The 25,139-nt window shown below is 38.5% G+C and overlaps 1 protein-coding gene across 1 annotated transcript in view; it reads left to right on the forward strand.

The window, feature by feature from the left end:
* Positions 1–25,139, forward strand: part of XRN2 (5'-3' exoribonuclease 2) — an 88,635-nt gene that overhangs the window by 49,049 nt on the left and 14,447 nt on the right. The window contains exons 21-27 of the mRNA XM_049868888.1: positions 5,289–5,372; positions 6,204–6,301; positions 6,385–6,464; positions 12,346–12,402; positions 18,298–18,366; positions 18,449–18,580; positions 20,529–20,656. Of these exons, the coding sequence (XP_049724845.1) occupies positions 5,289–5,372; positions 6,204–6,301; positions 6,385–6,464; positions 12,346–12,402; positions 18,298–18,366; positions 18,449–18,580; positions 20,529–20,656 (648 nt within the window). The remainder of the gene's footprint in view (positions 1–5,288; positions 5,373–6,203; positions 6,302–6,384; positions 6,465–12,345; positions 12,403–18,297; positions 18,367–18,448; positions 18,581–20,528; positions 20,657–25,139) is intronic.

Raw genomic sequence — 25,139 nt, forward strand, 5'->3', positions numbered from 1 at the left:
GTATTTGGTGGGATACATGAGAAACTGAGTTGCTCTTACTTAATGCTGGAATTCTCTGGTCAGGTCTTTACTTCCCGTGTAGAGTTTACAGAGTTAAGCAGCATTTTTGGTCTTTCATGCATTTGTATATCAGGATGGTATATCCTAATTAACTGAAGTAATTAGAAAAAAGGAACCATGCTTATATTTGGCTTAAAAAACCCATTGCCGTTGATTCAGTGCCAGCTCATAGCAACCCTGTAGCACAGAGTAGAACTGCCCCGTTAGGTTTCCAAGGCTGGAATTTTTAAGGAAGCGTAATTCCACATCTTTCTTCTGGGTTTGAACTGCCGACCTTGCCGTTAGCAGCTGAGTGCTTAGCCACTGTGCCACCAGGGTTCCTCTATATTTGTTTGAAGACTTAAAAAAATCATGGCTTTTTGTTTCAAAATTAAACTAAAGAAGCTTTTAAGTGAAAATCACAGAAGATACTATTAGTTGCTGTTTTCCTTTTAAAATGATCTTATCCTCAGATAAGTTACAAACATAAAACATGCCTCCTGTTTTTAGGTTTTTTTTTTTTTTAGCCCTTACTGTGTGTCAGTTAACAGAATTAAGATTTAATTGGTTCGTGTGACTAATCGCCATTTCTTAACTAGCACACCAGATTTCTTCCCTTTAAGTTCAGGTATCGACCTGAAAAACAGGTGGAATATACACATTGTGTCAGCAAGGCCCAGCAGTCTGTGTAAACCTGAGTGGACACGAAGAGCCAGGCAGCTGCTGGTCTGCATGTAGTGGCACAGCCAGAGGCCAGCAAATGAGAAAGGCAGCAAGTGGGGTGAACTGGAGTGGACGAGATGGGAAGACTGGAGGTGGCCATGGTTCTCTCCATCGTGTTGAGGTGGCATTAAGTGTCACCTGAGCCAGATAATGCCTTCTGTGGACATTTTTAAGAATGTTGTTGTTACTTTCTCCCTTATGGGGTTTTTTGGTCTAGCGTGCCGGCTGAGCTATGGCAGTCAGCCCAGTCTGTCCCTTTTGCTATGTCTCCAGCTCTGTTCATCAGCGCAGCAAGTATCTTGGAGCCTGGACTCCGGGGCCAGGCGGCTGGGGCTGAGCTCTGGCTTGGCACTTACAGCCGCGTGACCCTGGCTAGCCTTCTTAGTCTCTGTGTGCCTCAATTTCTCCTTCTATAAAATGGGAATAATAACAATACCTTACAGTGTTATAATGAGGACTCAGCGAGGTGATGTTGGTAGAGTATCATTATAGTATAAATCAATTGTGTTTCTAATACCATTAAGGAATACTTTCAATATAATTTAAAAGAGGGGAAAATAGTATAAAAATATATAGAGGCAGACCGAAATTTGGTCTTATGCCAAGGCTAAGTATCTCTGTGGAGATACAGGTACAGCTAGGGTGCTGGGTACTGAGGCCAGCCTGTGGCCCTTGCTGAGACAGGACAGTACCACATTCAGCATATTACTCAACTTCTTGGTTGTATGTATTAGTGGGGGAACCAAAAACCAAACTTGTTGCCGTCGAGTTGATTCTGACTCATAGCAACCCTATAGGACAGAGTGGAAGTGCCCCATATTGTTTCCAAGGAGCACCTGGTAGATTAGAACTGCAGACCTTTTGGTTTAGCAGCCGAGCTCTTAACCACTACGCCACCAGGGTTTGCACTAGTAGGAGAGGGAGGTTGAGATAATGAAATCTCGTATTAAAATTTGTGTATAGTTTTTTCCATTTTTAGGTAATGTTTGGGTATTTCTTCATTAAGTCATAGGCAGAAGAGTAAAAGACTTGCAAATAAACGTATAAGGGAATCGTTTTCAGTCTTTAAGAATACTTTTCTGAAATTAGCTCACATTGACTTTGTGAATCTGTGAAAACTCTACATTTGACGTTATAATCCAGAAGAGATCCTGAGTAACATTTAACACTTCTAATAGTTTGCATTGCAGCATTAATTTTGGTGAGTTATTTGCTTGTAATATAGATTGTAAAATAACTCATTAGCATCACAGTGAACTGTCTAGTCAAAGTCAGACCTTTAATATTTTTATATTTTATATATTTTTTATTAGACTCTAGCAAGAGCACGCCTTTACTGAGGTAAAATTTAGTCTCTTAGAGAATGTAGTTATTTATTTCATCATATGCCTTTCTAAAACTTCGTGAAAGTAATGCTAATAGTTGAGTCCTTGTCTGAGATGAGCACATCTTGAAATGACAGAAGATAAAATATACCTGGATACTTTTCCAGCATTGCTTGTAATAACAGCAGCGTTGTGTGTTCAGATATTTGCTTCACGTATAACAGCAGTGTTGCACAGTCATTTCAAATTTTGTATATTTAATTAATTTGAGCAAAGTCGTACTGGCAGAGCCAAACTCTCAGCCCACAGAGTCTGCCTAGAGCTCATGTCTAAAATGAGTCAGTTTACTGAAGTATTATCACTGCTTGGCCTCTTCTGGGTTGTTGAGAGGATTAAGTCAGGCAATGCACCTAACACAGTAAGTGCTTAGGAAGAGGTGGTTGCTGTTGCCGTTTTAAGATCAGGTGTCTCCCAGGCACCATCATTATCACATCTGGTGTAGAGACATTCCTTTCCGGCCAGCCAGTAGGACTCCTCTGGTGGCTTTGTGGCGTTACTGCCTTCGGTACCACTGCAGGTTGCTTACTGATGGGGTTTTAGCTTCTGGAATTGGTAGTGCAGGAGAGTCTTTCTTTAGTGTTGCTGTTAGGAGCAGTCGAGTCAGTCCTTTTCAGTGAGGGTCCCCTTCTTTTTCACTGACCCTCTGCCTGACCAAGCACGATGTTTTTCTGTAGGGACGGGTCCCTCCTGATGTTGCTGTTAGGTGCCGTCGAGTCAGTCCTTTTCATTGAGGGTCCCCTTCTTTTTCACTGACCCTCTGCCTGACCAAGCACGATGTTTTTCTGTAGGGACGGGTCCCTCCTGATGTTGCTGTTAGGTGCCGTCGAGTCAGTCCTTTTCATTGAGGGTCCCCTTCTTTTTCACTGACCCCCTGCTTTACCAAGCACGATGTTTTTCTGTAGGGACGGGTCCCTCCTGATGTTGCTGTTAGGTGCCGTCGAGTCAGTTCCAATTCATAGCGACCCTGTGCACAGTAGAACGAAGCACGGCCTGCTGCGGCACCGTCCTCACAGTCACTGACATTTGAGCCTGTCGTTGCAGCCACTTTGTCAGTCCGTCTAGTTGAGGGGCTGCCTCTTTTTCGCTGGCCCTCTGCTTTACCAAGCATGATGTCCTTCTCCAGGACTGGTCCTTCCAGACAACACATCCAAAGTACGTGAGAAGAAGACTTGCCACCCTTGCTTCCAAGAGGCACTCTGGCTGCACTTATTCTGAGACAGACTTGATGGTCCCTTTGGCAGTCCGTGGTGTATTCAGTATTCCTTGCCAGCATAGTAATTCAGAGGTGTCAATTCTTCTTCGGTCTTTCTTATTCATTGTTCGGCTTTTGCGTGCATGTGAGGATATTGAAAATATCATGGCTTGGGTCAGGCACACCTTAGCCCTGAAAGTGACATACTTGCTTTTTAACACTTTAAAGAGGTTTTCAGCAGCACATTTGCCCAGTGCAGTACACCGTTTGATTTCTTGACTGCTGCTTCTGTGGGTGTTGATTGTGGATACAAGTACAATGAAATCCTTGACAACTCCAGTCTTTTCTCCATTTATTTCAATGTTGCTCATTGGTCCAGTTGTGAGGATTTTTCTTTTCTTTATGTTGAGGCGTAATCCATACTGAAGGCTGTAGTCTTTGATCTTCGTCAGTAGGTGATTCAAGTCCTCTTCACTTTCTGCAAGCAAGGTCGTGTCATCTGCAAAATGCAGGTTGTTAATGAGTCTTCCTCCAATCCTGATGCCCTGTTCTTCTTCACATAGTCCAGCTTCTTGGATTATTTAAAGCTCAGCATACAGATCGAATAGGTATGGTGAGAGAATACAACCCTGACACACACCTTACCTAATTTTCACCTACACATTGTCCTCTTTTTCTGTTCGAACAACTGCTTGTTGGTCTGTGTACAGGTTCCTCATGAAAACAATTAAGTGTTCTGGTATTCACATTCTTCCCGGTGTTACCCATAGTTCGTTATTTAGTGCTGTAATTTCTCATTGATAGATTTCTCTTAAGTGTATGACTAAATGAATCTCAACGATTCCCTAGGTTTTTCCCACATACGTGTTTAGCAGTAATTGAAATAGCCTGACTCAGATGATAGTAGTATCCGTGAATCAAATATTTAGGCCCTTCGAAATTTATACTAGAACTCAGCTTCTTTTTAACTTTAAAAATATGTATTTTTTTCTTATTAAGTAGTAAAGTTGTACATATTTCCTAACTTTGAAAATACAGTAACTAATTAATGACAACTTTGAAAACTTTTTTCATTTCTCCTAATTTGAAGGAGAATAATCACAAGTATAGTCGTTTTGAGTGGCAATTGTTTGAAAATTATTCAGCTCTGTCAACTCGTCAACTCGAAGCAGTGGGTTTGGTGGGTTTTTTTTTTTTTTTTTTTTTGGTTACTTAGCATTTGCTATTTATTTTAAAATTATTTAGCCAAAGTTCTGTTTATCCCACGTATAGGAGAGTGTGTAGCGCTTTAATAGCTTTCTGTATCTTCTGCTGAGCCTGTGTTCCTGAGCTATGTCTTTGAAAATTAGGTCCAAGTAAAGCAGGGATCTAATTCCAGCACCTTCCAGAGAATGCACAGCATCTGGTCAGCCTCCTCCCCCCCAAAGCTAAGTTATTTAAGCAAGCCTCTGAAGGTTTTTTTGGTAAATTTATTAGTAGATTTAAAAATGTAGACAGAATACTATGCAGTTTTAGAGCTGGAAGAGACTTTTCAAGTATTCTAGTTGAACAAACCATCCAGGTGTTTGAGTTGAAGGACCTCATTTTACAAAAGCAAAAACAAAGCCCTGGAAAGAGTAAACAATAAGCTCAGGTCCTAGAACTCTAGATTAACTGGCTTCCCTCAGGAAACCCTCGTAAGTAAGGCCAGAACGTGGACTGCTGTCCTTGTGGCAACTTGTTCACTTAATTTAAAAATCTTGCTGCCAGAGTTAATAGTTTTCCATATGAGCTGTTTTAAGGAGAATTTTTTTCTTCTCCCATCATGTGGACGGTATTTGTATTTGAGTTTTGGCAGATGATTTCAGTTCCAGCGAGAGTATTCTGTTAGACCTGTTTATTTGGATCAATAACTTGGAATTTAGGTGATCCTAATAGTTGTGGTGGTTCTTGTGGGTTTGTTTCCCCAGGTGTTGCTCTGTTGCCATTTGTGGATGAGCGAAGGCTTCGGGCTGCTCTAGAAGAGGTCTACCCAGACCTTACTCCAGAAGAAAGTAAGCACGTTACACTTCTGCTTGGCAGCCTTAAGTCTGTAACGCAGACTTCACATTTCCGTATAAAATCGCGTCCTTTTTTTTGGTCAAATTTCCTATAGGAGGGACATAAATGGTTGATTTTACTTCTTTTTAACAAAAGTTAACTTTGTTTTTAAATTTATTATCTCTAAATTAAGTATTAAGTAAAAATATTAACTTGTTAAATTTATTAAAAAGCAACACTTCGAGAATATCCTTTTTTTTAATGTATGACATGAACACACAGAAGCATTTTTGCACTCAGAGTGCTAACTTGAAATGTTATTTTGCATAAAAAATGGCATTTTGTCATTAATAGTAACAATTAAAATATGCAAATTGGGACATTGCAAAGCTGGGCTCTATTGGAAAATTTGTTTAATACCAGTATTATAAACCTGTAGAAATAATTTCTTTTTCAGCAACTATCTTGACAATGATGTTTGTCATCAGATGATGTAATTTATTTGTGTTTCCTCAGGGAATGTTTATAGATTTCTTAAAATAAGAAATTGAGTTTTGTATAAATAAGAAACCTTGCTCCTTATGTTGCAGTACTACAGCCAGATCTTTCAGTGATACGTTTTCGTGATAGTCATTGATGTTCTCTGAAGCCGGATTGTCAAAATGTTTTTTCTTCCGCAGAGGCGCAGCACACATTTACTCAACCTTTAAATTGTTTTCAGTAAACTTGGTAATTAAGTTTTAAAATTTGGGTGTCCTGTCCTTGTTGTAGCCTCATAAAAATTAATCTTGCAGATATAATTGTTTGACCTGTCGGTCTTATTCTTGTCTTACCTTTCTCCTCAGCTAAAAGAAACAGCCTTGGTGGTGACGTTCTGTTTGTGGGGAAGCATCACCCACTCCATGACTTCATTTTAGAGCTCTACCAAACAGGTTCCACAGAGGTACAGTGTTTCCTTCCATCCTGAAGTGTTTTCAGAGAGTGTAATTACTCGGTTAATTAATCATTAGGGGATTCTTTTCGCAGCCCGTGGAGGTACCACCTGAGCTGTGTCACGGGATTCGAGGGAAGTTTTCCTTGGATGGAGAAGCCGTTCTCCCAGATCAGTAAGTTGGTGTGTGTAACTGAGGCGACTGGGAAAGCTAGGTTAGCGGTTTCTTCTTCTTGTCCTTCATTTTATTTTCTAAGTAAGAAAATCGTATTAAAAAAACCAAACAACCTGCTGGCCTGAAAAAAGATCTGGATTCAAGTTCAGCTCTTCAACACAGTAGCTGTGTCGCTTTGTGCAGGGAGCCCTGACAATCCCTGAAACCCTTTCAGGGGCTCCATGAGATCAAAACTTCCATAATATTATAAATGTTTTCGTACCTGCACAATAGAGGTAATAACGTAAGAGATTACATGAGAGGACGTGTATGAAAGTTCTTGACAAATAAGCCCTGAATTCATGTACTTTCATCTGACTGTACTATCTCATGACTGACCATCCATCCATCCGTCCATCCATCCATCCATCCAAAATAATGCTGTCCATTGTTGTTTTTTATTCAGCTCAACAGAATTTTCATTAAAAGCTTGTATGATAAATTAACTAGTGCATTCAGTTTTCCTCAGGCAGAATTCTAGGTATTTCTAGTTTGTGATTTATAATTCAGTAAGTATCAAAACTTAAAGGTATATTTATTAAACCTCACTGCATTTTAAGTTGGCCAAACTTTAAAGTGTTCATTAAAGGTTTTTTTTTGTGTGGGGGGCGGGGGGTTGTTTGTTTTACTTCAAACAAAATTTTATTTCAATTCAATCCGTAACATTTCTCCCTTGGGCCCCCCAGATCATGTCTTTGACACATGCAGAACGCATTCACCCCCTCCTGTCATCCCAAAAGTCTTAAATCAACTCCAAGTCCAAAGTCTCATCTTGTGAATCGTCTAAATCAAATACGGGTGAGACTTCAGGCATATTCCATCCTGGGGCAAAATTCCTTTTCATCTGTGCGCTTGTGAAATCTAGACTACAAGTTATCTGTTTCCAAAGTACAAGGCAGTACTTCCATTACAGATGGGAGAAATTGGAGGAATAGAAGGGATAACAGATACCAAGCAAGTTCAGAATCCAGCACAACAAATTACCTTAGCTCTCAAGACCTGAAAATAACCCTCTGTCCTCTGAGACCAGAGAATGGCCCTGCCCTCCAGACTCTGGGTGTTGGCTGTGCCCTTTGGATTCTGGGTGGAGGCCCCCTGGCCCTTGGCTCTATCTCCATAAAGATTTTATTTTAAAAACGTTTTTCTTTTGAAATACGTATAGAAAAACTTTGTTATACACACACGCACAAATAAAAACATACATATATATATACACACACGTGTACGTACATATGTACACACACATTTCACAGGTAGTTATCAGAGGAACTCTCATGTAACCACCCTCCAGGTAGAGCATGGCTAGTCTTATCCCCCAGAGCTGACCATTATTCTGATTTTTACAGAAACCATTTCCTTGCTTTTCTTCGTGGTTTTACCACTTGGGTATGTGTTACTGTCAATATGGTTTAGTTTTGCCTGTTTTTGAACTTCGTATAAATGGAATCATATTGAATATATTCTTTTGTGTCTGTCTGCTTTCACTCAACATTTTGTAAAATTTATTAATGTTGATGTAAGTAATAATATGTTAATCTTCATTCCTGTATAGTATTCTGTTGTATAGCTTTATCAATATCTGTTCTGCTGTTAATAGGTATTTTAGATTGTTTCCATTTTGGAGTTATTATGAACAATATTGCTGTGAATATTCTTGAAAAGTCTCCTGGTGCATATAAGAACTGGATTCTCTAGACCAGTGTTTCTCAAAGTATAGTCCAAGAAGCCTGAAGTGGGGAGTGTCCCTGAAACTCTCCAAGGGGATTTTTGAGGTCAAAACTATTTTCATAATAATACTGAGATGTCATTTGTCTTTCTCATTTTCTTTCGGAAAGCCTGGTGGCGTAGTGGTTAAGTGCTATGGCTCCTAACCAAGAGGTTAGCAATTTGAATCTACCAGGCACTCCCTGGAAACTCTGTGGGGCAGTTCTACTCTGTCCTTAAGGGTTGCTATGAGTCAGAATCAACTCAATGGCAGTGGGTTTGGTTTGGTTTTTCGTTTTCTTTCTTTGGAAAGAGTGTACACTGAAGTTTACTAGAGGCCAGATGAAGTGTATTGTCTCAAGAGATTGAATCAGAAGCAGATAAGAGAGTCCAGCTGTTAGGATAAATATTAAGCCAGATATTAAAGAGATTTGCAAAAATTTAAAACTCAACAAAAATAAGAAAAATCTGAATACCATAATAAACCAACTCAACTAGATAGATAGATAGGTAGATAGAGAGAGAGAGAGAGAGATTAGAGAGAGAGAACACTCCATCCAACAACAGCAGAGTGCTTGTTCTTTGGCAGCACGCATGGCACATTCTCCAGAGTAGACCACATTTTAGACCACAAAGCAAGCCTTAATGAATTAAAAAAACATCGAAATAATACAAAGCATTTTCTCAGATCACAGTGCTGTAAAAGCAGACATCAGTAACAGGAAGAGCAAGGAAAAAATATCAAATGCATGGAAACAAATAGCACCTTGCTTAAAAACCACAGGGTAATTGAAAAAGTAAAAGATTAAATAGAAAAAAATTCCTAGAATCAAACGAGAATGAAAATAACATACTAAAACTTTTGGAACACAGCAAAAACAGTACTCACAGGGCAACTCTTAAACACATGCAGCAAAAAGAAGAAGGGGCAAAAACCAAAGCATTAACCTATGAGTTGAACAAACAGAAAGAGAGCAGCAAAAGAAGCCCAAAGTCACAAGAAGAAATAAAAACAAGAGCAGAAATAAATGAAACAGAACTGAAAAACAGCAGAAAGAATCAACAAGAGCAGAAATAAATGAAATAGAACTGAAAAACAGCAGAAAGAATCAACAAGAGCAGAAGTAAATGAAACAGAACTGAAAATCAGCAGAAAGAATCAGCAGGACTGGGAGCTGGTTCTTTGAAAAAGGATCAATAATATTGACAAACTGCTGGGCAGATTGACAAAAACAGGAGAAATGAGATGGGCGACATTACAGCAGAACCAACTGAAATAAAAAGGACAGTAGCATACTATGAAAAATTGTACTCAAGAACTTTAAAATCTAGAGGAAATAGACAAATTTCTAGGGACACACTACCTATCTAAACTAACATAAACTGAAGTAGAAAGTCTGAACAGACCCATAACAAAAGAAGAAACTGACGAGGTACTAAAAACTCCCAGCTGAAAAAAGCTCTGGCCCGGATAGATCCACTGGAGAATTCTACCAAACGTTCAGAGAAGAGCCCACACCCAAAAAATACTCTGATGGTTTTAGAGCATAGAACAGGAAGGAATTCTGAACTCATTCAATGAGGCAGCATAAACCTGACACCAAAGCCGGACAGAGACACCACCAAAAAAGAAAATTACAGACCAATATCCCTCATGAATATAGACACAGAAATTCTTAACAAAATTCTAGCCAATAGAATTAAATAATGTATCAAAAAAATGATACATCATGGCCAAGTAGGATTTATACCAGGTATGCAAGCATGGTTTAACCTTAGAAAATCAATGTAACCCACCACATAAATAAAAGAACCACATAATCATCTGTCAACCCAAAAAAGTCATTTGATAAAGTCCAACACCCGTTCCTGATGAAAATGCTCGGTAAAATTAGAAAAGGAAGGGAAATTCCTCAGTTATAATAAATGGTGTTTACACAAAACCAGTCTCCAACATTATCGTCAGTGGAGAGAGACTGAAACCTTCCCCTTGAAAATGGGAACAAGACAAAGGTGCCCTTTATCACCACTATTCAGCATTGTACTGGAAGCCCTACCTAGAGCAATTAGGCAAGAAAAGGAGATAAAAGGCATTTAGATTGGCAAGAAAGAAGTAAAACTATCCTATGCACAGATGATATGATCCTATGCATATAAAATCTCAAAAACTGCACAAGAAAGCTACTGTAACTAATAGAAGGATTCAGCAAACTAGCAGAATACAAGATCAAAGTGCAAAAATGAGATTTCTCTACACCAACAAAGAGAACTTTGAAAAGGAAATCAGGAAAATAATACCATTTACAATAGCCTCCCCTCCCTCCGTAAGATAACTTAGGAATAAATCTAACCAGGGGCATAAAAGACTTATACAAAGAAAACTGCAAAACGCTGTTTCAGAAAACCAAAAGACACGTACCAAACCAAAAAACCAAACGGTTGCTATTGAGTCGATTTCAGCTTACAGCGGCCCTATCGGACAGAGTAGAGCTGCCCCATAGGGCTTCCAAGGAATGCCGGGTGGATTTGAACTGCCAGCCTTTTGGTTAACAGCTGTAGCTCGTAACTACTACACCACCAGGGTTTCCAAAAGACACCTACTACATAAATGGAAAAACCTTGGGAGCAGCCATCTAAGATACAACTAATGGTCTCTTCCGGTCCAGAGTAAAGGAGAATAAAAACCAAAGACTCAGGGGTGCAGTTAGTCCAGAGGATTAACGGACCACATGCACCAGAGCCTTCATGACCCTGAGACCAGAAGAACTAGATGGTGCCCAGCTGCCACTACTGACTGCTCTGACCAGAATCACAGTAGAGGATCCTGGACAGAGCGGGAGAAAAATGTGGAACAAAAAATCAAATTCGTAAAAACAGACCAGACTTACTGGCCTGATAGAGACTGGAGGAGCCCCTGAGACCATGGCCCTATGACAGTCCTCTGACTTGGAATTTCAGCCATTCCTGGAAACCATCTTCCAGCCAAGCAGTTAGGCCTATGAAATAAAAAATAGTACCTGAAAATAACTCCATAGGACAGTGCTTCCATAGAAGAGTGCTCCATAGAACAATTATATGAGAACAAGAAGGCAACATTTGCCCAAAAGCATAGATGAGAAGGCTGGAAGGGGTAGGAAAACCAAATGCAAAGGAGACAGGGAACCTAGGGAGGAAACAGGGTGAATGCTGACACAGTGTGGGGACTGCAGCCAGTGTTACGGAACACTTTGCTTGCGTACAGTTTGTGGAATGGGAAACTAATTTGCTCTTTCAGTGCTCGCCTAAAACAAAGTGTTTTTTAAAAGATGTAAAATGGATAGTCTTCTCACTTAGCTTTTTGTTTTGTTTTAGAAATATTTTTCATAAAAATGTTTTTCATAAAAAACCATAAATAGGTTTATTATTGTTACCTTTAAGATAGTATTTTAAAAGTTTGTTAGTTTTAATTTCAAATAGGTAAATATTGATAAATACAATCAACAGAAACAAAAGCTCTTTGGGGTCCTCAGTAATTTTTAAGGGTATAAAGGGAGTGTGAAAAACGCTGCTTAAGACACATCCAGAAACGGAATTGCTGGTAGTAGGATATATGTGTCTTCAACTTTTCTAGATAGTATCAGGTCGTTTTCTGAAGGTTTTCTCACTGAATGAATCACAGAATGAATTTGTGAGAGTTCTCTTGCTTCACGTTCTTGCAAACTCTTGAAATTGTGGACTTTAATTTTGGTTAATCTAGCAGGTACTTCCTGTTACCTTGTGTTTTATACTTGCATTTTCCTGTTTACTGAGAGGGTTGAATACCTTATGATATATTTATTAATCGTTTAGCTTTCCTCATGTATGAAGTACCTCTTATGTTTTTTTAATTGGACTATCCATCCTTCTCCCCTCCCCCCCTCTTTTTTTTAGTTTGTAGGTATTCTTTACAAATTCTGATGTAAGCCTTTTGCCCCTAATTGTTTTTCTATTTATGAAATTACAAACAAGGAAAACAAGTCCTTTTTTAAAGATATAAATATTTATATTGTTTTTGTTGGTGCATATTGTAAAGCCTAGCAAGCATAGCCACATCTTATTTCGACTTAACCTAAAGGGTTACAGTTTACAAACATGTGGTTCTTGTCTTGTTTCTCTGTAGAATAGTGTGTTCTCCTGTTCCCCTGTTACGGGATCTGTCACACAACACTGCGATCAGGTAAGTTTTCTGAAATTCATAGCGTTGGCCCAGAACACAGCTCTGAACTTGGAGATAAGTTAAAAAAAAAAAAAAAAAAAGGCCTGATTCACAAGGAAATGGTGTCTTCTTATTCCACCATTGTTTTGAGATTGGAGAGTCCCTGTGTTGTGGACCTCAGAGCCTCTTGACTTTAAATTTTGTGTATTGTTAAGGTTATTGATTTAACAAGCCTGCTCATCTGTTTTCTGGTTACCCCTGACAACCTCTAATTCTTCCTGGATTAGAAAAGTGGAAAGTCTAAGCAGGAGTTTCTAGGGGCAGTTCACTGTGTCAGAGCAAAAAGACCTCTCTACCCCAGAGCCCCACACAGTTTCTCCATGTTGTAACAGATTAATTATATTCGCAATTGTGGTCCTGCAGCGTTTAAAAAAAAAAAAAAAACGCATGATATGTTTTCGTTAAGATGAGATTCACAGAATGGATTTGTGAAAGTTTATATCAGTTATTTCGGCTCTCTGGAAAACTTATTTATACCCCATTTCTTCAGAAGTGACAGCATTTCCTATTATGTAAAAGTAGGATGTAATATGATTGTTTAGAATAAAAAGCAACAAAGTCTGGTAATTATTACATACAATTATTAATCTTGATGGCAGAGTTCATGTTGTCGGTTGTTCTGATCTTTAGGCTAAAACAAGTGCATCTTGGATACTAAAAAATTAGGTAAAAACCTGCCAAAGAAAGCTAATCCTGAAACTCCCCTTCCCACCCGTTTTTATTATTTCGTTCATTCTCAGGAAATAGTTTAGGTTATACTGAGATTTCACATTGTGAAGTATGAGCATATTTATTTTCCTACCTTTAATGGATTTAGATAGCAACAGATAGTCTTTCTAGAAAGGCGCTTATTTAAAGAGAACTGGTGTGAGTTCAGATCTTCCTGGATTGGCTGCTGGTATTAATATTCATACATAATTTTTTGTTTATCTTTACACATAATTTGTCCTTGCTTTTTGTGTTCTTCTGTTAAGGATGAGGAAACCCTGGTGGCATAGTGGTTAAGAGTGGTTAAGGTTGGCGGTTTGAATCCCTGAGGTGCTCGCTGGAAACCCTGTGGGGCAGTTCTGCTGTTTTCTATAGGGTCGTTACGAGTTGGGATCAACTGGGTGGAAATGGGTTTAGTTTGGTTTTGGTTAAGGGTGGAATACACATCGAAAACCACGCTCCTCACAGTTTGACTCTGACAGAATCCATGTGGACACTGTGTGTGGAAACCGTGCTGGTCTCTGATTTGCAGTGGTGCCTGAGGCCAGTTCATCCCACCAGTCCTCTCTTCAGATTCTCATGTTTGCTTGTGTTTCCCAGTTTTTTTTTTTTTTTTTTTATAGACTTTTAAGTGCCTTCCTGCCCAGCCCTCTGATTTTTCATGTTTCTAGTCTTTTTTAGGATACAGAGGCTGACCCAAAGGAAGAGTTACAGAATTAATTGACAAATCCTAGAACTTTTGTATGTGTGATGTTGGTCCCTTACATCGAGCCTGGGGTGTCTTTAGTGTTACTTGGTATCCACTGTATTCACACGATCATTAAATTTGTAAAAGAAATTGCAAATCTAGGTGTGTTTTCAGGTATATATTGAAAATAACTTTCTAATAATATTGATTTAATTTTCTTAGAGATTGTTAAAGACCAGAGTTTACTTTCACCTGTTTGTGGTTTTCACTGAGGGGTGATGTTGGGGCTGCGGTCCAGTTGCCTACAGCTGTTCGTTCAGACCTTGTACATCCCAGTGTTGTATCTGCTTTCTAAACAGAAGTCGGAAAATACCGTCTTTAGTGTCAAACGCCAGTCACTTCTGTTCTGACTCCTGGCGGCTTTTTCCTTCTCTGTTTGGATGTGTCGGATGTTCCATTAAGTATTTGAGTAGTTGTTTCCTCAAGCTGAGTTGAGGTGGGTTCCCCACTTTGCGCTCGGTCTTAGGTTTAGTGTTGAGAACGTGTGTTGCAGAGGTTATTGAAGTGTCTTAAGTTCATAGAAGAGCCCTTAGAAAGTACAGCCAGCTGTGACTTAGGAGAGCATATATTTTTTTCAATCCTGATTCCATATTCGTCATATTATTAGCTGAACTTTGAATGGAACTGAGATGTTGTCCTTAATTTTCCTCATTTTGGTCTCCTTCCACTTTTGTAATTTGTATTTTTAGAATAATTATTTGTTAACTAAAGATATTAAAAAACCTTTTGCATATGATTTTAAAATTAAAAAAAGTTTTCTTCCCAAAGCAGCAACAATTTTTTGTTCATTTGGAGGGTTGTACACACAATACGCAGACACACTGTTTCGTTTTACCTCAGATTCAGTGTTCCAAAACAGACTTCTTTGTCCTATGCCCCTCACCAGTTCTCCTTCCTGGCCTTTCCTTTCTGTCCGTGGGCCTCCTGTTGCCCCAGTTCCCCAGGCTTGAGGGCCCATTATATGCCTTGGCTTTTTCACCCTCCAATGCTCCTTATATGGCTGCTCCCCTCTGTATCCCATTGACCTCTGTGCCTTCCTTCTCATTGCCTGAAATGTTCTTCTCTTTTTCTCTGCCTGCCCCTAGCTATCTTTCATTGCTTTTCTTCTCCTCTAAAACAATTTAAATGTTTATATAGTTTTTATATCTCTTCAAGGAGATTTTTAAAAATGTAAACGTGTGAAGGTGGATTTTTTTTTATGTAACCGTTACTGCAGCGTTTTTATGTAAGGTTCATGGTTGGCAAGCATCTAACTCAGAGAGCCTGAAGGAAGTGGAGTGTGTGAGAACCCTTGGGAGGGTTTAACTTTCCACTGGCTATAATGCTTTACAGGACACCCAGCTGGTTAACCTCTGATAGAATGTCAGAAAAGACATCTTGAGTCCTAGAAACCCTTCGTTTTAAAATGTCAACTATTTTCCCTGCAAGAACAGTTTACATTGGTATGCTGATTTAGCATTTATTGTGGAATGCGTCAGGGAAAGGTAGAGTAAAAATTAAACAATATTTGTGGTTTTCTGCTCTTTTGTAAAATGTGCTATCAGTCTCAAATAATAACTATGCTTGAAATAACATTTCTAAGGATATATTTTAAAATGAATCAGAAAAAAAGGTGTTACACATTCATTTTCTTATCCTTTGAGGCTTTGGGACATTGTTTTCTTCTTACTAATAGTGTTTAAAGTGCTACTTGTGATACAAATGAAAGCTCTCTTCAGTTTTCTTATTTTCAACCATGTATAGGTTTTGACATTTTATTTATTTTGCCCTTGGTGTATTTATGAAGACAATTGGGTAACAAATAATAGGGAAGTTACCTGTCAAGGACGGGGATCCATTGTACTACACAGGGATCAGAGCTGGCCTGGTAGCTAGACGCTTTAGCTAGGTGAGTCAGAACCTCCTTACCCCTGCATTTGGACATCCTCTTTGGTGAAATGTGTATGCAAGTCCTTTGCCCATCTTGTGATTGGGTTGTCTTTTTGTTGCTAAGTTACCAAAGTTTTTATAGGTTGTAATTATTAGATTCTCATTGCATATATGGTTTCCAAAGATATTCTCCCAGTTGGTATCTTGTCTTTTCACTTTTTTGGTATAGTCTTCGGTTGAACGGAAGTTTTTATTTTTATGAGGTTCCATCTATTTATCTTTATCTTTTGCTGTTCATACTTTTGTTATATTAGATAATCCATTGTTAAAAGCTAGGCTCTTCAGTGTTGTCCTCGCATTTTCTGCTGAGAATTTTACGGTTTTAGTTTGCACATTTAGGTCTTTATCCATTTTAAATTTGTTCTTGTGTATGGTATAAGGCATTTTTTTTGGATCCTATTTTCATTTTTCTACATGGTGGAAATTCAGTTTTACCAACACCTTAATTGAAGATACTCTTCTTTCCCCATTGAATGGACTTAGCACCCTTGTCAAAAATCAGTTAACCATAGATGTGTGGGTTTATTTCTATCCTCTCATTTCTATTCCATTAGTTTATGTGTCTTGTTATTCTAGTACCAAGCTGTTTTGATTACTGTAGCTGTATAAATACATTTTTAAATTAGGAAATGTGAGTCCCCATACTTGTTCTTCTCCTTCAATATTGCTTTAGTTATTCAGGACTTCTTGTCATTTCACATAAAGTTGAGGATTGACTTTTCCATTTCTGTAAAGAAGGCTGTTTGAATTTTGTGTTGAATCTGTAGATTGCTTTAGATAGCATTGACATCTTAGCAGTATTAAGTCTTTCAATCTATGAACACAGAACATCTTTCAGCAGTGTTTTATAATTTTCATTGTATAAGTATTTCACATCCCAGGTTAAATTTATTCCTAGATATTTTATTATTTTAGATGCTGTTATAAGTGGAATTGTTTCCCTAATTTCCCTTTTAGATTTCTCACTGCTGGTGTATAGAAACCCAACTGATTTTGTTCATTGACCTTGTGACTTGAGCTTTGTTAAATTTCTCTATTTGCTCTAGATGCTTCCTTGCAGATTCTTCAGAATTTTCTATATATAAGATCATGTCATCTGTGAATAGAGATAATTTTACTTCTTTTCCAATCTCGATACCTTTTATTTTTCTCGTCTTACTGCTCTGGCTAGGACTTCTACAATACTAAATAGAAGTGGTGCGAGCAAGGGCCCTTGTTGTGTTCTGATTTCTAGGGAAAGCTCTCAGTCTCTCTCCATTAAATATAATGTTGGCGGTTGGTTTTTCATATATGCCCTGAACCATATTGTGGAATTTCCCTTTTATTCCAGTCTTCCTGGGAGTTATCATCAAGAAAGGGTGTTGGATTTTGTCAGATGGCTTTTCCTGCATCCATAGAGATGACCGTGTGGTTCTTTTCCTTTGTTCTGTTGCTGAGGTGTATACATCCACTGATTTTCCAGTGTTGAACTATCTGTGCATTCCCGGAATAAACCCCACCTGGTCATGGTATATGACTCTGGTATGCTGCTGGATTCTGTTTGCTAGTGTTTTGTTGAGGAATTTTGCATCTGTATTCATAAGGGATATCGGCCTGTGGTTTTCTTTTCTTGTAGTGTCTTTGGTTTTGGTTAGTCCATTATTACTGATACACTTAAAATTTACAGTTTTTCAGCATTATTCATAACGATATTATGAGCATCCTTAAACATAAATCTGGCACACATCCAGAGTCCTTAAGGAGGCCTTGGTGTATCAGAAGGAAGACTTACATACTTACCAAGCTTTGTGGTAGACAGACAGACAGACAGACACACACAGCCCCACCCCCACCAGGAAGGACATTTGACTCTACTTCAACTTAAACTATGCAAATAGGTGTTTGTGTAGTTTTCAAATTGTGCCTGTTTCATTATCAAAGAGACACATTAGTAAAGCTGAGTGCAGGGTTCCAACTAGGAAGCTTAGTGAGGTTCTTCTCCTCCCCCCAGTACATTTCTTAGACATTTGTCTACATTTTTTATTTTACAAATGCTTCACTTGGTGTGTGCTTCTTTTTTTTATTGCAACAAGAACTAATCTTCACTACTCTGCAGGGAAAGGATTTTATAATTTGCTTAGCCAAGAACTGAACAAAATAAAAGTTGTTTTTTTTTTTTAATTTACATTTTGTTGTTATTGTAACATCTTTGACCTGTCTCTGTTATTATATCAGAATTTCTCAAGAGCTGGGACAACGTTTTTTATTTCTCTATGATCACCGACAGCTAGAACAGGCTCTTTTTGTAGAGAAAGTTAACGTGAAGGCTGTGTTCTAGGGATTAGCAGCAGTTTGGTAAAACCATTGGATGAAATAATTTCTGAATTTTGGTTATTCCGTTTAAGTATGAAAAGTGCTTAACTTTATCTGATAGTTGAGCCAGGCTAATAAGAGTTAATAAAATTATTGAACTATTTCTTGTTCTCTTTCAGTATTAACTTTAAAGACCCACAGTTTGCTGAAGATTACGTTTTTAAAGCCGTAATGCTTCCAGGAGCAAGGTGACAAAATTTAAGCTATCTAGGTTTATTTCCTATACTATGTTCATTCCTGTAACTAAAATATTGTATTTTTAATGGTCAGAAAACCAGCACCAGTGCTGAAACCTGGCGACTGGGAGAAATCCAGCAACGGGCGGCAGTGGAAGCCCCAGCTGGGCTTTAGTCGCGACCGGCGCCCTGTGCACCTGGACCAGGCAGCATTCAGGACTTTAGGGTGAGTGGTGGGTTTTTATCTCTTTGTATATTTTGTTTTATCTGCATCAGTCCAAGCAGTGAAGATTTACAACACAAATATTTAAGAGATCATAAAACCCAACCATCTCATAGGTATTTTAATGACTGATGAAATGCTTTTATTCATTTTAAAAATGTATTGGCTTATGTATTGAATAGGAATTACATTATTTTCTCTTTATAAGAGTTTTACTATCTCTGTGACAGTTATTTCAAAGAAATAAAATATTCTCTTTACACTCAAAGTTTTAGTTGGATTAATGTATTACAAAGAATCTGTTTAAAGTGTTAACCAGTATAAAACACACCAAACCCATTGCTGTTGAGTAGATTCTGACTTATAGTGCCCATACAGGACAGAGTAGAACTGTCCCATAGGGTTTCCAAGGCTGCAGTCTTTACACATTTTTCTCCCAAGGAGCAGCTGGTGGGTTTGAACCCCCAACCTTTGGGTTAGCAGCCAAGCACTTAATCACTGCACCACTAGGGCTCCTTGTTAACTAGCATATACTAAAAAAACACCAAACCCATTGTGGTCAAGTCGATTCTGACTCACAGCGACCCTGTAGGACAGGGTAGAACTGTCCTTGGTTAGCAGCCAAACCCTTAAACCTCTTTGCCAGTATAGAAGTACCCAGAGCCACTACTCTTAAATTTTTGCTTACCCACTGCTTGAACAGTGAAATATATAAGTAACAGTATTCGGGAAGTGTTAATGAGTTATTAATCATGAATTAATAATTATAATTCATAAATACGTATTTCCAAATTTATAGGAAAACATTAAGATCAAAGGTACAGTGGTTAAGAGCTACGGCTGCTAACCAAAAGTTCGGCAGTTCGAATCTACTTTGGACACCCTGTGGGGTGGTTCTGCTGTGTCCTGTAGAGTTGCTATGCGTCCGAATCAACTCATCAGCAACAGATTTGGTTTTTTTTTAAGATCCAAAAGTGATAGAGACCGAAGGTCACCATCAGCATGTACTGTGTAAATGAATATTAAGAGAGGCAGTGTGGTTAGTGGTTAGGAGCACAGGCTTTGTAATTGGAATGTCTGCATTCAAATGACTATTCTACCCCTTCATAATTTGTGCAAGTTACTGAACCACTTTGGGCCTCGGTTTCCCTGTGTGTAAAATGAGGGTAATGATTGCACCTACCTTATGAAGTTGTGTGAGATTAAGTGAGCTAATGTCTGTTCAGCGCTTAGGGTGGTTCCTGTACACTGTAAATGTTAGATGTTATTGTTGTGAATTTTGGAAAGTCTTCATTCTTTTCAATAATAAATACAAATTTAAAATATTCTTGATATCTTTTTGCATTGTTTCAGTAATGCAACGTAGTGCCAGTAAGTAGAATTCTGAAAATACTATTAACCTTTGATCCCAATTCCTACTTCTTAAGCATAAAGTTATACACCTGGATATATTTAGTGCATGGTAATCTATAATAGCAAAAAATGAGAAATGTCTTAAAGGTGCCAAATGAGGAAATGGTATAGTGAAATGAGAAACATCAACATGATGAAGTATTCTATAGGTATATATATAATTACAAAGACTAAAACACACGGAAGTGTTTGATATAGTAAGTTGAAAATAGCAAGATTAGAGTAGTATTGTGTACAGTGATAACAACAGCTGGGTTCTTGAGGACAAAAACTGGAATATAGTGTTAAAAAAAGACTCATTTTTGCATAATTAGTGGGTAAAGATTTATGTGATTAAGAGTCTTAGTGTGACAAATGCACTTTTGCTGTGACCATGACCACGGCGTGTAGTTTTGAACTCTGTTAAACTTTACATTTTCTTTTTGTTAATTCTGGTAGTGAAGAGATGGCTACTAGATTTGTTTAATTTGTGTCAGTTGTGATGTGATGGCTGGATCTATAAATAAGTTTTTCTTGTGTGTGTGGGACCCTGTTGCAGCCATGTTATACCCAGAGGCTCAGGCGCTGGCGTTTACAGCAACACCGCACCACCACCTGCCACCTACCAGGGGAGCTTGTACAGGCCCCTGCTGAGAGGACAAGCCCAGATTCCAAAACTTATGTCAAGTAAGTTTTTACTAGTTGGTTATTTTATGTGCGAAATTAAGTGCAGTGAAACTTGTGAGAGCCGGAAATTGATGGGACTGCCCTGCTTTTCTGGGCGTTGCAGGTTTTCCACCTTTTGCAGGGTACAAGCTTAACCACTCTTCTGTTGCTCATTTTAGCGGAAAATATTTGAGTTTTCCTCCTGACAGGTTTTCACCTTATACAGGTTTCGGTTTTTGCAGGTTTTATGTACTACAGGAAAGCTTGGTGTGTAGTCTTTATTGCTAAAAAGATCTGTTACATCAGGGGCAGACACAGTAGGCTTAAAAAATAAATGATTTAGGAGAGTTATAGGAGAAGACTTTTGACTGTGTGTAGTTAATTGAATTAGATGAATTGGGTTCCTTCCTTCACTTGTAAATCTGCTTCTGAGTCAACTACATGCAGAAGGAAGCATGTGGAATTGATTACTGTTCCTTCCAGTAATACAGTTATTTGGGCAATTAAATCAATTTACTTATTTACTTGAAAGACATAGCAGTATCCCTTTCTTGACCTAAATGGTATCTCAGTACTGCCTAAGAGAAAGCTTGGCATTGCTTTAGGTAGGAATAGACCTTTAGCCCTGTGGTCCTGTGAAGATGTTGGCCTTTCCCTCACCTCTCATAACTTGTTTTATGGGAAGTTCAGAAATATTAACCATAAAATAATTACGCCTTTGCAGGACAAAAGAGCGAAAATGGTCGATTGTTTGCATTAATTTGAGATTGTATCCCCATTTAATGTTATTTCTGAGCTCCATGGCTGTGCCCATTTTTCAAGGAAGCAAAGTCATGCGCCCAGTTCTCAAAACCACTCTCTTCATGAAGCCTGGTTGTCCAGCTGCTACCCAACCAGACAAGGGCAGCGCCAGGGAGAGGAAACAGTGCGGCAAGAAGCAAACATTTACAAAATCTGAGAGTCATATCATTTAAAAAGTTTTTCTGAACATTTGAAATAGTTCCAAAAAACAAACAAAAAAAATATACTTTCTTGCAGAAGCCCTCAGAGTCTTTTTAAACTAAAGCTGTAGTTATCAGTGAAAGTATCAGAATAACGTGATGATTGTTGGGAAGTATTTAATAAGGATGTACTGTGTACCTCATCACTCATATAATGAGTAATATAATGAGTAATACAGTGAGTAATATAATGAGTAATATAATGAGGTACCTAGCACTGTTGTGATGATAATTTACAAACGGTTTTTTAGTCTGAAGCCCAGGTTTTGTGAATGTAGGACAGAGGAAGAAATGGGTTCTAAAGGTCTTATTCTCTCAGGGCCCCTGTTTTCAGTGTCTATTTTTTCTTGTCTCCCTCCCGCTTTCCCTCTCTCCCTCCCTCCCTCCCTCTTTCTCTTCCTCCCTCCCTGCCTGCAGTCAAGGGACTTTGCTATAAGGCTTAAAATTACTGACGTCGCGTGGAGTGTTGTTAGACTCCCTCCTGGAGACTTCGGACTGCAGCAGCTTTACTCTGTTGAGTGAAGCACAGAAGGCCTACAAGGTTTAGCCTGTGGGAGTCTGCGTGGTGCAGTGGTTTAGCTGCTTTCCCCCAAGGTTTAGCAGATAACATTTTTGAGTATTTCCGGATGTATAACATCAAACCATTCTACATACGATGGGAGAGTCTAATCACTTTGAAAGAGGTGTCTGTGCCCTGAGATTTTACCAGTAAGTGGTGAAAGCACGTCCAGCTTATTGTTAAAGCCAAGTGTTCATTGACACATTGCTTATCAGTTCCTTGCCTCTTATGGCTCTTTGTCCATATAGGAAAAATAATTGAGATGCAGAGTTCTACTTGTTGTTGTGACTCATAGCGACCTTCCGTACAGCAGAACGAAACACTGCCGGATCCTTTGTTGTCTGCACAGCCGTTACTCTTGAGCCCATTGTTGCAGCTACTGTGTCAATCCATCTTGTTGAGGGTCTTCCTCTTTTTTGCTGACCCTCTACCATACAAGCATGATGTCCTTCTCCAGGGACCCGTCCCTCCTGATAACATGCCCAAAGTATGTGAAATGAAGCCTCACTGTCCTTGTCTCTAAGCGGCATTCTGGCTGTACTTCTTCCAAGATAGATTTGATCGTTCTTCTGGCAGTCCAATATTCAGTTCAGTGTTCTTCGCCAGCGCCATAATCCAAAGGCGTCAATTCTTCTTCGGTCTTCATTATTCATTGTCCAGCTTTCACATGCATATGAAGTGGTTGAAACACCATGGCTCGGGTCAGGCACACCTTAATCCTTAAGGTGACATCTTTGTTTTTTTCACACTTTAAAGGGGTTTTTTGCAGCAAATTTGCCCAGTGCAATACATCGCTTGATTTCTTGACTGGTGCTTCCATGGATGTTGATTGTGGATCCAAGCAAAATGAAATCCTTGACAACTTCAGTCTTTTCTCCATTTATCATAATGTTGCTTATTGGTCCAGTTGTGAGGATTTTTCTTTTCTTTATGTTGAGGTGCAATCCATACTGAAGGCTGTAGTCTTTGATCTTCATCAGTAAGTGCTTCAAGCCTTCTTCACTTTCTGTAAGCACGGTTGTGTCATCTGTGTAATGCAGGTTGTAAATGAGTCTTCTTCCAATTCTGATGCCACCTTCTTCTTCATATAGTCCAGCTTCTTGGATTATTTGCTCAGCATACAGATTGAATAAGTATTGTGAAAGGATACAACCCTAGTGCACACCTCTCCTGACTTTAAACCACACAGTAACCCTTTGTTCTGTTCAAATGACTTCCTTTTGGTCTGTCTACAGGTTCCTCATAAGCAAAATTAAGTGGTCTGGAATTCCCATTCTTCTCAATGTTATCCGGAATTTGTCATGATTCACACAGTCGAATGCCTTTGTATAGCCAGTGAAAAAAAGTGCTAGAGCTAGGTATAAACTTTGTAGGTAAGTTCAACCAATATTTATCAAGATGATGGTTATGAGGAATTTTTTTAATGTCTCTAAGGCTTTAAAGTTAATTTCTGATATTGGTAATTTATACTGTTTTTGTTTTCCTTGATTAGTTTTAGTAGGGCTTATTTAATTTTCCGAGGCCTCCACCCCAGTGAACCAATCCTTGGCTTTGCTGATTTTTTTCATTGTATGGTCGTTTTTTATTTTAATTGATTTCCGCTTTTCTTTGTCTTCATTATTCCCTTCTACTTTCTTTGAATTAAAATTGTGATTCTTTTTCTAATTTTTTGAGATGGAGACTTGTGTAATTTGTTTTCAGTCTTTCTAAGACACCTACCTCTCACTTACTAGCTATCTCCTTATCCAACATTCTGCATTTACAGAAGTAGTAAAAAAAAAAACCTACTGTGAGATTATTTTGCACATTAACGATGTATGTCTGGCAGTAAAGAACACCGAAGTGCGAGGCTAGAGTAACGCTGGCTGTGATGTTTAAAGTTATGTGTCAGCTTAGCTGGGCCATGATTCTCAGTGGTTTGATAGTTATGTAGTGATATAATTTGGCAGTTAATGTAATGATGTGGCCATCCTCCATTTTGTGATCTGATGTGGTCTTTGTCCATTTTGCATAGCACTGATTTTGTGTAATGACCTGGTCTTTGGAGCCTTAACTATGTCGATAAGTGAAGAGTTGGGTGTATATGTATTTCGGTGTTGTAAATTACCATCTAATTATGACTTTAGCTTTATCCCACAAATTTTGTCATGTATTAATTATCACTTAGCATAATATTTTCTGACTTCTGTTGTGTTTTATTTAAGTATATTGCTTAATTTTCAAACATAGTGCTTTTCTAATAATCTTTCAAAAATTTATTTCTATCGTAATTCTGCTTTAAATTTGTAGAAATGTTATTGCTGGACCGAAACATACTGAATTTCTAGGCTTTTGGTTAATAATGCCACTTTATCCTGCAAATAAGGGTACACCAGTTCACATCTGCTGTAGCAGCTTATGAGAATGTCACAGCTCCACCAATACCAGGTGCTGTCTTTTTTTTTTTTTAAGTTCTTGCTAATTTATAAGCAAGGAATTTTATGTCTTTGTTTTAAGATACGATATTTTAAATTGATACTTTGATAATATTCTTACCTGACCAGTTTTTCTTTTATAAATCGGCTGTCCTTGACCCTTGCTGGTTTATTAATTTGGGTGCTAGTCTTTGCCTTTATTTGGAAGAGCTTTTTAGAGCTCTCCTTAAGCAGAAGTAGTAACAGCCTTTTTTCTTAGAACTGTGGCTTTGTTGGTTGTGGGACAGAATTGGCTGTTACTTTAGTTAGGAGGAGAGACAATGAAGATCTGAGTTAGTGTGTGGCAAAGCAGATTGAAAGTCGAGAAGATGGGAGGCGGAGGGGCTGTAGGAATGGATAATGTGCAAAGTGAGAGAGAAAAAATAAATCAGGATGACTCTCATGTGTTCACTGTGGACGCTTGGGTGACTAACGAGGCCTTTAACAGAATTCAGAAACCCAGGAAGATCCAGAAGTATGGAAGAATATAA

The sequence above is a fragment of the Elephas maximus genome, chromosome 25 (genome assembly GCF_024166365.1).
Source record: "Elephas maximus indicus isolate mEleMax1 chromosome 25, mEleMax1 primary haplotype, whole genome shotgun sequence".
Classification (NCBI taxonomy): domain Eukaryota; kingdom Metazoa; phylum Chordata; class Mammalia; order Proboscidea; family Elephantidae; genus Elephas; species Elephas maximus.